At 39.2% G+C, this 19,137-nt stretch overlaps 2 protein-coding genes across 2 annotated transcripts; both read right to left on the reverse strand.

Moving 5' to 3' along the window:
* Positions 1-13,799: 13,799 nt before the first annotated feature.
* On the reverse strand, positions 13,800-16,607 carry LOC149933758 (uncharacterized). Its single transcript, XM_090157410.1, has one exon. It carries the CDS (start codon positions 16,605-16,607, stop codon positions 13,800-13,802), a length of 2,808 nt encoding a protein of 935 aa, XP_090013536.1.
* Positions 16,608-16,802: 195 nt separating this feature from the next.
* On the reverse strand, positions 16,803-18,908 carry LOC149933759 (uncharacterized). Its single transcript, XM_090157411.1, has one exon. It carries the CDS (start codon positions 18,906-18,908, stop codon positions 16,803-16,805), a length of 2,106 nt encoding a protein of 701 aa, XP_090013537.1.
* Positions 18,909-19,137: the final 229 nt, after the last annotated feature.

Below are 19,137 nucleotides of genomic sequence, written 5' to 3' on the forward strand. Positions count from 1 at the left end.
ATACTTTAAGCTTAAAATACTATCTAGGTGAGTCCCATGTTTGTATAGTCTACGATTTTTATTAATTTCGGTCTGCTTTAGCCTCGACCAAGGCTCTACAAATGTTGTGTTTACGGGTTACGGTATGTTTAACAGTTTATTAAAAAATTAAAGATTGAAAATGGCAAAAAGCTCAGGTACGATCATGTTTATTATAAATGTTTTGTTTGAGTTAGTTTTTAATTTAGGTGGAAAGCAACATTACTTAAGATTGAACGATGAACCATTTCGTTCTTTTCAAATGGAAAGAAAGAATAAAGGCATGTCAGTGGACAATTTTATATTTCTACTACTCAAGAAACTGTAAGCGAATTTCAAATTAAAATGGTACAATCGGTATAAGTTAATTAATATCGAAACAATTTTAACCCAGCAATGACGTTCAATCCTCCCTAACAATGGCTTTAGTTGAGACACGTTCTGTTGAGTGTTAGACTGTACCACCTGAAGAACGAAACATTTTGCCAGTTACTTTTAAAAATCAAGAATGTGAGACGATTAGAAGATATTTTAGAGATTTCGGAACACAAACTAATGACAACAAAATTCTACTACCATTAAAAACATACGAAAAACCACCTAAAGCTAGTACGTTATTAAGCTTATAACTTTTGTATATTTATTGGTAAGTAATTGGCTTTGTTTTGTAGAAATAGTTTCACATTTCACATATGGTTTGGCAGTTGATTCACCGTTGTGTACTCCGGAAAAGTTCCAATCTTCCCCTAGGACTGAAAATACTAGAGTTTCGCTTCGAAAACAAAATTTATTTGGTTCCAAAACCAACGTATCTCCAATGTATGTAAAGTTTTACATTAACGAAAGTGCAGGGTTTAATCTTAAAATATCTCAACCGTTAGAAGAGACTGACGAGGAATCGGATTACAGTGATATTGAGGATGATATTCATACCGCTACAGAGGTGGAACATGAAGTCTGTGGTGGTTTTGAAAAAATAGAGTACTTTATCTTTGATTATAAAGCAATAAATTCTCTAGAGCGAATTACAGTAGTACAATCCAACTTTATTTATATATTGTAATTTAGCATTGACGATGACTACGAACCAAGTCAACTAAATTTTTCCCATACTTTCACTAAAGATGATGTATCGTCTGAAATGGTAAGTACTAAAAAATTTTAATATTTTGAACAAAAATATAATCTTTCATTATGTATAATTAGGATGACGAGCACGATGATATAGAACAAATTGAGTCAGATTTGAGTTCGTTAATAATAGAACCAATTATAAAAGTAATAATAGTAAAAATAATAATTATGCCAGCTTGGTAATTTTACATTTATGTAATATATTTTGAATTATTTACTTTTATTATTTTAGCCTCCTCCTGAACCAATCAAATACAGTGTGAACGATTCAATGGCATTAGTCCATTATCAAACACTTCAGAGTTTAATTAAAAAGGCATATGGCCTAAGATGTACAGGGTGTTCCGAACCTCTGCTATATGACACTAAAGCAATTGGAACAGCCATTTTGGTTACTTTTAAATGTTCTGGTCATGGTAGTGATGGTAAACGTGATACCAAAGTGAGTGACTATTTTGCATAACAAACTATTTTACGTAACTTAACTAAATATTATGAACATGTTTTAGGGCCGATGGGGAAGTCAGCCCATGTTTCACAATGTATATTCAGGCAATCTCCTAGTTGCAAGTTGCATTCCCTTGTCGGGAAATATATATGGGAAAATTGCATTGCTCATGAAGCACGCTAAGATATTTTTATTTGGAAAAGACACCTATTACAAGAGAGGCACTTTTTTCATTTAAAATTGTTGGGTAAATATTAGGCATGTGCGAGCCTTGATTTTTGGGTTTCGAGCCGAGCTTAAAGTATGAAAAATTTCACTTTTCGAGTATCGAGCCTAGCTTTAAAATTTTATCGAGCTTTAAAAAGTGGTTTCAAGTACTCGAATAATTAGACTTAGTTTAAACGAAATCGAGTACTCGCACATGCCTAGTAAATATAAAAAATATTTAACGGTTACGGTTATCAAATAAGCATATCATTACATATTTACACGGAAGTACCCAAACAAGTTTTGAAGTGATTCGAATGTAGGCTTGGCTATTAATTGTATTTATTTCCACCTTTTATTTGCGGGGGGGGGGGGGGTCCCGCTACAAAGTCTCATAAACAATGAACAGGGCTTAAATCCACTACCCCTAAGAACAACAACAATCATTAGTAAATTAAAAAGTGTATTAAAAATTCAAAGTTAAATTAATTAGTTAAAACATTAATTATTTATAAATACACTGAATGCCCCAAGTACTAGAACAGACCATAAACCGACCACCACCTCTTGTGACGCACTCCAATTAATGTCACCGTCCGTCCGCTCTGTAATACGCTATTTTATTTAACTTTAAATTTTAATTTTAATTTTAATTTTAATTCAAACTTAAACTTTTATCAAACTTAGAGTTTTAGATTTTAGAATTTTAGATCTTTTAAATGATTTTTTATTATTAATTTATAGCTTTAATGTACAGCACTCCAATTAAAATACGTTCATGAATGAACGATGAATTTTAAGGGTCTGTTCTAGGACCACCGAAGGCACCAACTGCTGCCAACGACTCCCGAGCTTTAAGTAATAGCATATTTTGCGATTTTTAGGGCACCAAACGCCTCTGGCGGAAACCACAAACGCACAGACATTAATTTCCTTATTAGGGTACAGTTTCTGAACTGCCTCAAGGAAAGAGGGACTTGAATATTTATTTACCTTAAAGTCGTATGCAGCAGTTAGTGACTTTGGAGTCTCCCAGGGGACAGCGATGTCGCACACCCAAACAGAAGAGTCGTCCACAAATACGAGATCAGGTTTAAATAACCTTCCGTCGGCATCCGTAATCCTAGGCTCAATAATCGTTTGCGCATGTTTATTTAGTTTAGATTTACAAATAAGATCGACGATCTTATCATGACGCAAGATGATTCGGGACTTTGCCATAGTTAAAACATTAATTATTTATAAATACACTGAATGCCCCAAGTACTAGAACAGACCATAAACCGACCACCACCTCTTGTGACGCACTCCAATTAATGTCACCGTCCGTCCGCTCTGTAATACGCTATTTTATTTAACTTTAAATTTTAATTTTAATTTTAATTTTAATTTTAATTCAAACTTAAACTTTTATCAAACTTAGAGTTTTAGATTTTAGAATTTTAGATCTTTTAAATGATTTTTTATTATTAATTTATAGCTTTAATGTACAGCACTCCAATTAAAATACGTTCATGAATGAACGATGAATTTTAAGGGTCTGTTCTAGGACCACCGAAGGCACCAACTGCTGCCAACGACTCCCGAGCTTTAAGTAATAGCATATTTTGCGATTTTTAGGGCACCAAACGCCTCTGGCGGAAACCACAAACGCACAGACATTAATTTCCTTATTAGGGTACAGTTTCTGAACTGCCTCAAGGAAAGAGGGACTTGAATATTTATTTACCTTAAAGTCGTATGCAGCAGTTAGTGACTTTGGAGTCTCCCAGGGGACAGCGATGTCGCACACCCAAACAGAAGAGTCGTCCACAAATACGAGATCAGGTTTAAATAACCTTCCGTCGGCATCCGTAATCCTAGGCTCAATAATCGTTTGCGCATGTTTATTTAGTTTAGATTTACAAATAAGATCGACGATCTTATCATGACGCAAGATGATTCGGGACTTTGCCATAGGACAGCCGTTGGAAATATGCGACATGGACTCTATTCTGTCAGGGCAGAAACGACAATGTCTGTCTCCTCGACTACTTGGAGCACCTTTACACGGGAGAAGGTTCAGGCGGGCCTTGATCTTATTGATAAAGGTCGAAGTAACGACCTTTTTATCTAATTGCATCAAGAACGCATTAGTGCGATTACATCCTGCACCTTGGTCAAAGCCAGCCCCATATACGGTATTAAACAGCCGCTCACACCAGTACTTTTGCACACCATTCTTGGTAGGATCAATATCCCCCAGAAGTTTCTTATAGTGTACCACAAGCTTAGAGAAGTACGGAGTTAAGATGAGTTGCTGAATCACAGGATTGGGGTTGCCTTGTAAATTAAAAAGTCTACCCAAGGCATAAACAGGTACATGAGTCTTAAAGGATAATAGACCAAGACCACCGTTCCTTGCACCCGTGAAAAAGAAAACCCCGGGACTATAATTTGGTAGTCTTAAGGACCGCCTCACAAAGTACTTTAACTTGTTATCCAGAACTACAAGGTCTTGCAACATGACCTTGGAAAGAGTTAACTCATGGAGAAACTTAGGGACAATATAATTTTTAAGCATAAAGAGCTTTTGAGTTGGCTTCAATGGTGAAGCGAGCACCTTATCAAATGAACCCATTATCATTTTAGTATCCGGACGACACTTCCCTTTAGGGGAGTAGTTAATACCTAAATAGGTAAGTAGTGAGTCAAATGTCACAAAAGGGATAGCTATTTTACTCAACTCGTAAGTATAGCTAAAGTCACTTATCAGTTTCTTCTCCTTCCCTAACTTCCGAAGGGCAATTATGCGACACTTCGAGGGGTTAGCTGATAGCCCCCTCTTGTAGAGGAAAGACTCTAGCAAGGTAAGCAGCGTACACATACCATATTTCGTTGCCGCTAGCAGGATAATATCATCCGCAAAACACAGCGCGTTAACGCGTAAGTGGTCCACGGAGTACCCCACATTAGGAGGTAACTGGCGTACGAACTCATCTATCACACTGTTAAAGAGGATCGGACTGAGCGGATCGCCCTGCTTTACACCACATTATACTGAAATACCATCTGTCCGCATATCACCGCAAGAGATGGAAGTACTGCAACCCTTGTAGGAGTTCATGATGTATTCGATCATCTCAGCTTCTAGTCCAGCAGCTCCGAGGGCACGACTGATCGAGAAATGTCTTACTGAATCGAACGCCTTGGTAATGTCGATGGGGGCAATGACCACGTTCTGTTTCCGACGTCTTGAATCATGAAGGATGTAGTCCAGCAGTAAAGAATTAGCGCTAAGACCATCAAACGTCTGGAAAGTCTGCTGAGAGGAATGTAGGTCGATTGCTTGCAGGAGCCGTTTCGCCAAGATGCTATGTAGTAGCCGCACCAGCAAGGGCCCGATCGTGATTGGCCGCCAGTTCTTTGCGGACGTCAGATCCCCTTTCTTTGGGAGCAGTACTGTACGGGAAAGTTTCAGGACATCAGGTAAGTTTTTGCAGAATATGAAAGTATTCATTAGCAGTGTGACGAGATGTATATCGCTCTTGGTAATGTCAGACAGGACAACTCCATCTGGGCCTGGAGTAGATGATTAACAGCAGTGAATAGCTTTAAACCCGCTTTCTGCCCTCACTGTGAAAGCGGCATAACAGTTCTAAATATCAATTACCAAATTGGCATAAATAGTAAGAAATATGATAGAAAATATACGTCGTGAATTATGGGTTTTAATATTGTTTTCCAACTTTATTGCAATTGCAGTAATTTATGGGAATTTACCATACCACTGAATTGTTGGATTTATTTTTCAAACTAAAAAATGTACTATTTTATTTTGAAGCTTTTGTACATAATGATTAATAATGCAATTAATCGGGATAAAATCGGGGTACAAAACCTCTGTATATTCCATCTGGGCTAGGAAACCTTTCTCTAATACGCAAAACCGTGCACTCAGGGAGGACCAATCGACGACCAAAACCTAGACGACCATATAGCCACAAAGCTAGATTTGTGTAAGCAGCGAAGCGCAGTCTATCATTAGAGATATTCAACATGTTTGCGTTCAAAATTAACTCATTGCGCATTCGCATGTTTAAAACTAAAACAAATGGCTTCAAGCATAGAATTATAAATTCTTGCCTATTTGTAAAGCAATATTGATCATTACAGCATTTGTTTTCCAATAGTGTGGGCATTGGTTGGCAAACCCCGCAAACACAGAATGGTTCTGCTTGGTCATTTGGAGGAATTGGTGGTTGCTGAGGTTGTGCCTCTTTCTCCTTTTCACGTAAAGTAGATGTTTCATTTGGCCCTTCCGAAAGACCAAGTTCGGACATTTCTGTGGCCATGCTCTCTAGAGTTGCGTCTTGGACCAAAGAGGTGAATTCTGGAATCATGTTAGCTAGTTTTCTCAGTAATATATCTTTGGCCAATGGTGTTATTGTCTTTATTATTTTCTGGAAAAATTAGCAGCTCTTTATAAGTTCTTTTTTGTAAGATATTAGAAAGACATACTTGAATTTCTTCGTCCTTTTGATCTAAGGAGCTACTTAGTGTCACCGCGTACTCTTTATCAACTTGTGCCATAGCAGATTTTATACTACGGTTACCAGTCAATATTCTTTTAGCTACCTTCTTTCCACCTTTGTTTGTGGCACCAGGGGGCCTACCTCTTTTCTTGGGAGCCTGTTTTTTTGGGTTTTGCACCTGTCTTCTCCCACCATTATGTTTCGTCATCCTTAGATAAAATCATTAAAAACACATTTGAACCAGTAGCATAGACAGAAATTTGTCAAGGGAGGCTAAGTATGTGAATGTTAAAAGGGTGGTCTAGAAGGGGTGAAAATTTTGTCACTGATTTTCAACTATACTGCATACCGAATCGATAGGTGCATCGAGTTCTCCTTCTATGTCGTTCAAAGTACTAGAAGTACTTGGACCCTGAAATACAAAAATTACTCGAAAAATGTATAAATTGTTTATTATGCATTTACTCAAACTTACTGGAATTACGGAATCCAAATCAGCGTTCCAATTGAACTTTGGAATTTGTTCATCTGGATCCGTATCAGTCGATTCCCCAAGTTCTGAAGATTTTGAACTTGTGTCCGATTCCAACACTTCGGTTGAATATGTCCCTTCATCATCTTTCTTTTTCCGCTTTACTTTTTCGTCTCTATTTTTGCATGGTTGCTTCTTACTACCGTATTCGTCACACGTACACTTTTCAGTACATTTCTTGTTATTCTTTTTACACAAACAGAAGCCTTTTCCAGTGTCATTTTTACAACCGCGGGAACAATTACATTTTCCCGACCACGGATCTGCTATCCCTTTCCTTATTGCCAAAGGCAGATCCATTGTGATAAAGAAAATTATCCAATAGTTTCAAAAAGATTCCGAGGTCAAAAACAGCACGCTGACCTTCGATCCCGAACATTAGTTTGGGCGATCCTCCCTCTCATGAAACCGTCCTAGAAGCGGGCGAATATGCGAGGTTTTTAATTTTGACGTAATTCGCCGCTTAGCTCCTTGTGGTCGTATTGGTTTGGAAAATTCGTCCCAACTTGCATTGTGAACTAAAAAATTTGGTGTCTACTTTGAGGATCCGATGAGTCCTCAGCGATGTGGGGTGGATAACTTATTTTTTGAGGGGCAAGAGGAGGCCGTTGCCCCCGAAATTTGCGTTCAACGATTTGGACCATGTTTGGTGTTGTTCCCGATGGTCATTTTCACGCTGAGTCGAATGAGACAGCAGGTCCATAGGATGAACCTTTTCCACGTTATGACCTAATTTGTACTGAATTACCTGTTTTTTTCTAATTTGAAACAAAATGCCGAAATTTTAAATTTAGAAATCGGGTAGAGGTGCGCGGTGAAGCAAGGGTCAGCTGGTTTTCCAGCAGTCTGCATGGTTTCTTTTAGGAGTACTCGGAAATTTTAGGGTAAATGTGCTACTGGGTTTCTTATAGTGGTATACGGACTACGTTTATTTTCATAGGGATGCAATGGGTTTTAATAGGGGTATGGGGTTATACAATTTATACGATCAAAGTACTTTTTACATTCGATTCGATATTCGTTATTTCCGAGTACGACCGATTCATAGGGCCCTACTCTGTACTTTTTACTTGTCGATGTCGTAAGCAATAATATCACGCTTTAACAAGATGCTCATCCAATTTTTGCCTGTACTTTGCAGGGCCCCCCAGAGGTCCTATAATTCCTTTAGTATCTCCAGAAAGTATTGGTATTAGAGAATAGTTTATCTGGTATTTAGTAAAAGAAATTAGATAAGTCGACGACATGAAGTTAACGAAATTTTTTTAGCAGCTCTCCAGCCCGGAGTTTTGATAAAAATTGCCATTTTATTATCCTCTCGCGCGCTCTCTTTTCTGTCACGAGCCGCAAGTTAATGTTAAAATATATCAATATAGTAATATAAAACTAGAATGTTACATTCCTTGTTTTGCAAAATAACTAGGAGCAACAAACACAAGGAGAACGCAGCTAGCCTTTAAACACGCTAACGAAGGGTTGTGTACGAATTTCTTTGGACCAGCGTCACGTGCCTTTACGCTGAACGTTTTACGGGTGGGGGGGGGGGAATTTCCGAATTTTCCCCTTCCGACGGCAGCAGGCGCTAAAGCGTCTAGCCAATGAAAAATGTACACAAGAAAATCAACGACTTTTGACGGGTTGCGTTCTCCTTGTGTGGGGTGCTGTGTTTGTTGCTCCTAGGCAAAATAAGGAAAACGAAAAATAGTAATAACAAATAAGCAATGGGACTTCGCGTATATATTTTTACATGTTATGACTGGAAATGTTCCGGACGTCTTATGACTTCACGTGGACGAAGGTTACATCGGAGATTTGGACGAGCGTTCTGAAGACATGGTTGATTTCTTCTCCTGGAGGGTGGTGTTAATGCGGTAGGTAGTTGCAGTTGGAAAATTCTAATTTTCTTTAGCTGGTCGTAGGGGTTTTCATATATATCCTTTAGGGCCTCACATTTTGGATCTTTGCCTTGACTTGTAGGGCCAAAATGGTCAATAGCGACCGAGTGCCAAGGTCTTTCGGGAAGATAATTCATCCGCGTTGGTTGGTGTTGGAAATGTGGTATAGTGGCCTGACAAGCGAGGCACGAGCCAATTCGCGATTGTATTTTTACATTAAACCAGATTTTGTCTCGTATAATTTGTTTTGTCCGAACTATTCCAGGGTGACCTTCGTGCGATATAGTAATTGCTTGATCAATGAGCGAAGTGGACAAGATTATTTTATCTCCCCATAAGAGTAGTCCGTTGTCTTCAGAGATTTCACAACTAAGTCTTTTGTACGCATTCCACGTGAATAAGTCGTTTTCAGTTGCTTTGTATGTTTCCCACACTGTTTAAAAAAATTATAATTTGAACAAATCGCCATTCAGAAGGTTGTCCCTGTAACAGAACGCCATTTTGTTCTAATATGAACAAAAAATATTCTTTCGATAAAAAACGATGTTTGATGGTTCAATATTGAACTTAGATGTTCTTTATTGAACAAACCTTCTTTGTTCAAATTAGAACGCTTTGTCGTTCGCCGTGGAACATTTTCTCGTTCGCCGCGGAACGCTTTATCGTTCACCGTGGATCATCTTCTCGTTCGACTTGGAAGGCTTTATCGTTATCTAATACAAAGAGTACATAAAGTTATTGTTTTCAAAAATATAGCTCATGTCTCCTGCTGGCGGTTCATCATGCTAAACTAATAAAAGTAACCTAACCTTACCCATTGCCCCCCGAAAAGGAAGACCAGGCCGAGTACTAGATTATTTGAATTTAGTTCCAACCTCAACTACAACCATCTTATTAAGCTTGAAATATCTACCCCGAAAGTGATATGCGTTTAATAAATAAAACCCTTTCATAGCGCATAAGATATTACATTCTATCCTCAGCCGAAAGGCCGATAACTGGTAACGAACGATTTTATAATTTATTTCTATGCTGAAAACGTCAAACTAAATTGCAGTATATTACGAAATATTTTCTGTAAATTTTAATTCTGGAACTTGGGCAATTACATTTCTGAATGAATTTCGTCTACCTTGCCAATCAAATAAAAGTATACTTTAAAAGAAAACGTTGCGTGTCCTATAAATTCGGACCTTTCACAACCCTTTTTCGTTTTCCACTTCGTTAGGACACGGAGGTTATTTATATCGTTATGTGTGTGAAGTTTCTTTTCAATAGGTGGGGTAGTTTCTGAGAAACAGCGTTACAGACCTAACGCCATTTGAGACGCTAATGAAATTGAATCTTCGGTAAATTTCCAAACACACTGTACATACAACTACAAAAACAACTTTATTACAACATGTTCTAACTCACCCTGTAAATAAATTACTACAAGTAATAGTTTGATCAATCAGTACACTAACTTAAAACAACATAATAATTTACGAAAAAACTACCTATAACAAAGCGCACTCTAAACCACTCATTTATTACTTAATGGATGTTATATTTCTTCGTTACTTTTGGCCAAACGCAGTTTGCCGCAAAATAATGTCACACTTATTTGTGACTTTTGGCCTTACGACGTTTTCCGCAAAATAGTGTCTCGCTTATTTGTTACTTTTGGTCATACGTTGAAAGTGTCACGCTTATATGTTAGTACATGTACATGAAACCAGTACAAAGAAATCCATATAGGATTGTGTGTAAAACCTGTTCTAAGGGGTACGATCTCCTAGCTATTGGAACGAATCTATTCGATTGTGTAGTTTGCAAGCCTTCCTCCAGAGGGCGAAAGAGCATTTGTTCTTTTTGAACGAAATAAAATATCTTGAACACACCGTTCTCTGTTACATACCTTTAGAACGCTATCGTTCATTTTTGAACAGACTGTTCTAAGTTGAACGTCTTCTGAACGAATTTTTTTAACAGTGCAAATGTTGGAGTCGATAACCGCTTCTTTGACTTCGTTTAATAGGGAATCTTTATCGGTTTCTTCGAGAACGTTAGAGATGGTAATTGCACCAAAGGGGGCGATATGCAGAGAGTTCAAACTTAATTCGTGTATTTTTGCGTTATGGGATATAACGGGGTGACGCACAGTGGGGTATTTGTGTGATCTGGGCGGACAATAGACGATTTCAAAAACTTAACGTGGGGATAGAAAGAATGGTTACTACTTAAAGTGAAATGTCTGACGAATGACAAACAATGACCCCCTCACGGCATCACACTAGCGCTCGCGCCATTCTGAACTTGCTCGTCAAATCAAGAGCGGGTACAATTTTTCACGACCTTGACACTTCGTTATTTCTTAGTATAATTGAAAGTGAAATCTATGGCTATTAATCAGGCAGGTAAGTGGGTCTACTATTTATAGGTTTTTGATATGATAAGTGTATTTTTTTTAAATGAGTCATTTTAACTGTTTTTATTCATTATTTTTCTCTAAATCTGGGTCGATTAGTTGTACTTCCAAGTACTTCCCGGGATATATTTTAAGTTGGTTAGCAAGCTCATGTCTTATTCTTCAAGACCCATTTAAAATTGGCTGCTACTTTTTGCTATTCTTGAAGATACACTTATCTGAAATAAACCGATTACTGTTAAGTTCCGATCGTGTTCTAACTGGAATGAGGCAAGTGCCTACAAAAAAAAAAGGATTTTTTTAACTAGTCGTGTCGTCAACTTCCGAAATTGAAGATTCGTCAGCTGAAGAACTCTTCTCCGAATCAGAACCCTTATCCGATTAAAAACAACTGAGTTATTCTGTCTTAGGTGGAGAGTCATATACAGGGTGTCCACTAAAAATGAACCAGGGCGAATATCTCAAAATCTGTTTTAGGTACAATTTGGAAATTTTCAAGTCGTATACAAGATGTAGGGGGAAACCTACTTCGAAAATGTCGATGACCTTGAACCATGTCTTCAAGGTCATCCAAAAACGTGTGAAAACATTATCTGGGTTTAGAAACTAGGTTTCAATAGTAAATTTGCTAATCACCACTTTCTCGTCAAAGTAATTTTGAACCACGTCTTCAAAAGAAATTCAAAAATGACTTGAGAAATAACTTGAAACTGAATCAACTTAAGCCACGTCTTCAGGTTCATCCAATTTTACAAACTTGAAAAACACGCACCATAGTGAGTTTGTCTAGCAAATTTCGATGTAACACGAATTGGTTTTGAGTTATGTGCGTTTTATTTCAAATTTTATTTTAACGACCTTTGTGATTTAAAAAAACAGTTCCTCGACTTCCTATTGGTTAAATTTGATCGAATCAAAGCTAATGAGACCTACAATGTGAAGTGGAACACTTCTCTAATTGGGACCCACTTACGGTTAAAAATAGGATAAATTGCTATACAAAGTCATTCTAGTCTATACTTTAGGGATGCACCGATATATCGGTAACCGATACATCGGCCTATTTTTCTAATATCGGTTTCAGCTAATATCGGCTTAAACGAAGCCGATATTGGCCGATACCGGTATTTGAAAAATATTTTCAGGAAAACCATTTAAAAATAATAAAATACTCGATTGACTAACTGTTGAGAATATTTTATTGCCACAACCTTACATTTCCCTTTAAATAGGCAAGTTCTTCAACAAGTAACTTTCCGGACTTCAGAAGCTAGACCTTTTTTAGACAGGGGGTTTCGAGTTTAAACAAATAAAATCAACGATATTCGATTTGTGATAGATAATGTATCAAGTAAACTGAAAAGAAACATATTCGGATACGCTCTTGCAAACTTTTTTATTGAAAAATTAGAATAAAATGGTATGACAGTGCACTGGACCGTCTTCTACATTGATTTTGTCATATACACTACTATTATGATAGATGACATTTTTAATATCGGCCCACAATGGATTGAAGACCTCGTGTACGCGTCGTCAGTGGAATCCGCGATGGCTTTGATTGCAAGTGATTCACTTTTTCAGTGGTTCCACCTTTGAATTTCGAGTGCTTATTGTAATGAAAATAAATTTGTGTACTTTGTTTGTATTTTCTCTTTTTTTGTTTTTAGCTTATTTCCTACCCTTTGGAAATTTTATCGTGGGTGCGAGCTTACGGCAGCCTACTTCCAGGGGATAGTAAGCTAAACTTTGAAGCGCTCTTTAAGCTCGTCGCAGAGAATCGCGACAAAAACTAACATACTTATAAGCTCATCCCCATAACCACCAGAAATTACTGTACTGACCATTGAATGACCCTGTATAGTCCTATAAAATCCTATAATTGGAAAACATATTCCTATAAAATCCTATAATTGGAAAACATATTAATATAAAGTCCTATAATTTGGAAAAAATATTCCTATAAAGTCCTATAATTTGGAAAAATATTCCTATAAAGTCCTATATTTTTAGAAATATTATCCTATTTTTCCTATAAAGAAATTGAAGATTTTGCGTTTGGGCCCTGACTTTGATATCTCTTGGTACTTGCTACTTACACAGGCCCGTATTAAGGCATGGGCCTGACGGGCCCCCAAATCCGGGGTATAGGTCAATTTTCCAACTCCTATATAGGCTCACCGGGCCCAGGGCCCCCAAATAGGTTAATCCGGAAATGTACTTTCACAAAAGCTTCCGCCTGAGATATTGATTACGTTCTAACATCTTAATGGTATTTTCTTCAGCTATCAAGGCCATTTCATTGCGCCGTCTGAACGTGGATTTAGAAACTAAATAACTGAACTCAATCAACAGCTTAAAACCATTTATTAAAATTCCAAGAATAATCATGACGATGAAGAGTACAGAAGTTGACTGATACTGTTGACTGAACGTTCATAGTTTATATACAGATTTAAAATATGATTACTAAAAATACACCGTTTTTTACATTTAAAATTATCATACTTTCTCATTAAATAAAAAACATCTACAGTCAAAAACATTTACGCAATATCATAAAATTCTTGTTAAAAAATAACTAGCTAGGTTATGAACATTCCGCCCGCCTTGGAACGTTAAGTTTCAAAAGGTAAGTGACTTATTCTAATGGTAACGGACACAGTTTTGTTATTGGTCTTTTGATTTGATTGTCAGCCGTTTTTATAGTCACCACACGTACACGATCATCTGTACCAGGATGAACTTCCACGATGCGACCCAACTTCCATTTTGTTGGAGGTAAATTTTCGTCTTTTAATAAAACCAGGGTGTCGACCGTGAGGTTCGGATATGGCTTGGTCCATTTTGGACGTTGTTGTAACCGGGATAGGTATTCCTGGCTCCAACGTCTCCAAAAATGCTGAAGTAATTTCTGCGTTAGCTGCCATCGAGAGAGTCGGTTGATTTTCTCAGAAGTTCGGTCAGGCTCAGGAACAGCGGTAAGAGGTCCACCCACAAGAAAGTGACCCGGAGTTAAGACGGACAAGTCGCTCGGATTGTTACTCATGGAAGTCAGGGGTCTGGAATTGAGGCAGGCCTCGATTTGACAGAGTAACGTCTGGAATTCTTCGTAATTTAGAGTTGTGGAACCGGTGACTCTCTTCAAATGAAATTTGACCGATTTGACACCAGCTTCCCACAGGCCGCCGAAATGAGGTGCTGCCGGTGGATTAAAGCACCAATGGATGCCTTCCTCTGCAGACCAGTCGGTGATTTTGGACTGGCTGGTCGTTGCCGCGATGAGTTTGATAAAGTCTTTCAATTCTCGATTAGCGCCAATGAAATTTGACCCACAATCGCTGTAGATGGTGTTGCATTTCCCCCTTCGAGAGACGAATCGCTTCAATGCGGCTAGAAACGCCTCTGTCGTCATATCGCTTACTAATTCCAAATGTAAGGCACGAGTACTGAAACAGGCAAATAAGGCTACGTATGCCTTAAACGTCTTTTGGCCTCGGCCTTTTAGAACTCGGAGTATGAAAGGTCCAGCGTAGTCGACGCCGCAAGTGAGGAAAGCTCGGGCTGGTCTTACTCTGGCAATTGGAAAGTCACCCATAAGCTGTTTGGCGGTTATGGCTTGTTGTCGGATACAGCGAACGCATCGACGTATGTGAAACCGTACTGCATCTCGTATCCCAACAATCCAGTATTTTCTTTGGAGAAGTGAAATTAGAAGTTGTGGACCTCCATGGAGCTGTTTGATGTGTTCATGGTTAATGATCAAATCGGTGAGCGGACTTCTTCGAGGTAGAATCATTGGATGGACTTGATCTTGCGACAGCCTTGAGTTTCGAAGACGGCCTCCAACTCTTATTATACCAAGCGAATCCACAAATGGATATAAGGTCATTAACTTGCTTCTAGTAGAAAGGTCTTTCTTCTGGCAAAGTCGTTCGTAGTCTTCGGCAAACGCTTCCTGTTGTACTTTTCCAATCCAGTGAATGAGAGCCGCCTCACGTTCCTTCAATGATAGAGGACCAATAATTCTGGTGTTCCTATCAGCTTTGGGAGTTCGTGCGTTGTGGGCAAATCGAAAAATGTATGCTGTTATAGTTAATAATTTACGAAGCGAAGAAAACTTTGAAAGTAGAGCGTCACCAACTTGGCAATGCGCAACTATTGGCAAGGCAATCTTTTCTTCGAGGATACAGTCCTTGGATTCAATTATGGCTGTAGTCGATTGGAATTGTTGGTCATGTAGCAGACACTCCGGACCATTCCACCATAATGGATGTTGTTGCAGTTCTGCGGCAGTGATACCCCGGGAGGCGCAGTCTGCTGGATTTGAATCACCTGGAACGTGACACCAGTGAGCGGATGGTAATAGCTCCTGAATTTCAGTGACTCGGTTTGCCACAAATGTTTTCCATCTATGTGGCGGTGATGAAACCCAGGCTAGAACGATTGTTGAATCGGTCCAGCAGTGTAGATGAGGGATGTCTTCTTTAATCGATTCTAGCACCAGTTTGACAAGTCTTGCCAGTAAAACTGCTCCGCAAAGCTCCAGTCTTGGTATGCTCGTCTTCTTTAAAGGGGCTACTCTGGTCTTCGCTGCGATCAATTGGATATAGATTTGACCATCTGACGAAACAGTTTTCATATAAATTGATGCTGCAAATCCCTTTTCAGAGGCGTCGCTGAACCCATGTAAGCTTTTGTCTCGTGCTTCTGGACGGGATATATAGCGTGGAATTGCTAGTTTCTCGATGCATGTTAGGTTTTCTCTGAAAGCTTGCCATTTGTTAATCAATTGAGTCGGTAGCTCCTCGTCCCAGTCAATTTTAAGTTGCCACATCTCCTGAAGTAAAATCTTCGCCGAGATCACGATAGGTGCCAGCAAGCCAAGAGGGTCGAAGATCTTAGCGGTGTCTGACAAAATGGTTCGCTTTGTGATGATATTTCTGGATGCAGGTGACGTTACAGAAAATGTGAAGCAATCTTGAGCTGGCGTCCAATGTAGTCCCAATGTTTTGATCGTTTCTTCATTGTCGATACTCAATGGACCTTGAATTTCTCGTAGCTCTGGTGGTAATGCATTCAGTAATAATGGGTCGTTTGACGCCCATTTTCTCAGCTCGAAGCAGGACTCCTTCATTGCTTGTAGTATTTGATTTTGAAGTTGTAGACCTTCGTTTCGTGTTTTCACTCCTGTCATTAAATCGTCCATGTAAAAGTCTTCGGCTAGTGCAGATGAAGCCAACGGTAATCTTTCTCGTACATCTTTCGATAGCTGTTGCAATGCCTTCGTTGCAAGGTAGGAGGCAGACGCTGTCCCATACGTGATCGTTTTAAGTTGATATTCTTTTAGAGGTCTAGAAGAATCTTCTCTCCATATGATTCGCTGCCATCTTCTATCGTCTGGGTGTATGAAGATTTGCCGATACATCTTGGCTATGTCGGCTATCATTACGATAGGATAAGCTCGGAATCGAAGCAGAAGACTGATCAGGTCATCCTGCAGTTTTGGACCAACCAACAGAATGTCGTTCAGAGATTGTCCAGTTGTGGTTTTCGCTGACGCATCGAACACTACTCGTAACTTCGTTGTGGTGCTGGACTCTTTGATCACCGCATGGTGTGGCAGATAATATGCAGCCTCGTCTTAATGACTCTGGTTTAATACTTCCATATGTCCCATCTCAATGTACTCATCCATGAAGTCGTGATATTTCCGCAGAAGGACTGGGTCAGCTTGTAGACGCCGTTCCAAATGTAGAAACCTCTTGATAGCAGATTTTCTCGAGTCACCCAGTTCTTTTATATCAGATTTGAAAGGAAGGCGTACGACGAATCTTCCTGTACTGGTTCGTAAATGTGTTTCTTTGAAAAATTGTTCGCATTTCTTCTCGTCCGAGGTAAGTATTCTTCTAGAGGTAAGTTCTTCAAGTTCCCAGAACTTGGAAAGTTGATCGTTCAGCGTACAGGAATGGACTTGAATTGAATTGCTCGGAATCCTTGATGCTTCTTGATGCAATGTCCCGCCAAGAGCCCATCCGAAACTCGTCTTGAAGGCTATAGGTAGTTGTCGTCGTCCCTTGCGTATTCCTTCTTCGACTACATGAAAGTAAATGTCAGCTCCGAGTAGCACGTCAACCGGACCAGAAATGTTGAAGGTTGAATCCGCTAATTTCAGTCCCTTGATATATGATAATTGGCTGGGATTGAACGAATAACTTGGCCAATTCTCAGTGATTTTATGGAGGATTAAGGCATCTACGGATATGATAGTGTCTGCTCCAATCTGTATATCCAATTGCACGCTTCCCCGCGAAGTTCCAATGCCGGTGGCGCCAATGCCACCTATAGTGAGATTGGAGCGAGTACGTTTCAGTTGCAGTCTTCGAATACCTTGTTCAGTAATAAATGTTGCCTGTGATGCTGAATCTAAGAGAGCTCGAAGTGGTTGGAAATGTCCAGTAACGTCCTTAGTTTGAATTATAACCGTTGGAAGCAGAACTTGGGACACGCCATTCTTGTTTGGTATTGCGATTGAAGTGTCTCTTGTAACATAAGTGGTAGCATCTGCCGGTTTCTTTTTCGGATCTTGAGGTTGTCGATGAAGTAAAGTATTGTGTTTAACTTTACATAGTTTGCAAACTCCCCATTTACAATCGTGACTTTGATGATCAAGGCGAAGGCAGTTATAGCACAATGAGTGCTTCTTGACTATGTTCCATCTTTCTTCCACGGCCATTTTGATGAACGTAGGGCATTTGTATATCGGATGCTCTTCGGTGCAAACGATACAGTTCGGTTTGATTGCTCCATGGTGTGAAGTCGTATGCCTTCGTTGATAAGACATTTCTTTTGACTTTGAGGTGATTGCCGATGACTGTGAGGCAGCCATTGCTCTCGCCCGCTGTTCGAGAAACGTTGACAGTTCTTCATATTTCGGTCGATTAGTCCCAGTTAAGGACAATTCCCAATGTCGACGTGACTCTATGTCCAATTTCTCTTTGACGATGTAAATTAGTACTGCGTCCCAGTATTCCACAGGTTCTTGCAATACGTTCAGGGACCTGATACATTCTGATGTGGTATCTATTAAGCGACGTATAGCTGTCGAAGATTCTTCCTTGACAGCTGGCTGACTGAACAAACGTCGGACATGCGCTTCGATTATTTCTCTTGAGTTATGGTACCTATTCTTCAAGATGTCCCAGGCTTCCATGTAATTACCATCCGTTAGTTGTAATGACTGAATAAGAAGTGATGCGTCGCCATAGGTAGCATTCTTGAGGTAGTGCAACTTCTGTGCTCCGGATAGTAATGAATTGCCGTGAACTATGGCCACAAATAAGTCGTGGAAGGGAAACCATTCGATGTAGTTGCCACCAAACTTCGGAAGATCAATAGGAGGAAGCCTAATGTCCGCTGTTGGTTTGATATGGTTAACGAGGTTTGCTGCCGTTGTAGATCGTTGATTGCTTGAGGCTTGAAGAAGCCGTTCCAAAAATTCCAATCTCGTCATGAGCGTATTGTATTCTAAGTCGTGGGTATCAGACTCTTCAGCCTTGCATTTGTTCATCAACAGTTCTTGAATTGTATCCAACTCAGAGGATAGTTTTTGTATCTTGTTTAGGTAGAAAGTAACGTCGGTGTCAGTCAAGAGAATCAGCTCCAGCTTGGTCAAAGGTTGTAGAGTGATATTCTCGATACGAGTGATCTGGCTCTTGATGTTCTTACGTTTATTGATTATGGCGTCCATGAAAGGTAACAAGAACAATGACTGGTTAATGAGCTTCAGATAAAGACTCCAAACTTCTCACGTAATGATTGCTGGAACGACGAGATTGAAAAGTAGCTTCAATCGATGCGTTGTATCCGGCTCGACGGACCAAAATGAACGTGGATTTAGAGACTAAATAACTGAACTCAATTAACAGCTTAAAACCATTTATTAAAATTCAAAGAATAATCATGACGATGAAGAGTAC

Source organism: Leiobunum rupestre, chromosome 8 (assembly GCF_980474605.1).
Source record: "Leiobunum rupestre chromosome 8, qqLeiRupe1.1.hap1, whole genome shotgun sequence".
NCBI classification, from domain to species: Eukaryota; Metazoa; Arthropoda; class Arachnida; order Opiliones; family Sclerosomatidae; genus Leiobunum; species Leiobunum rupestre.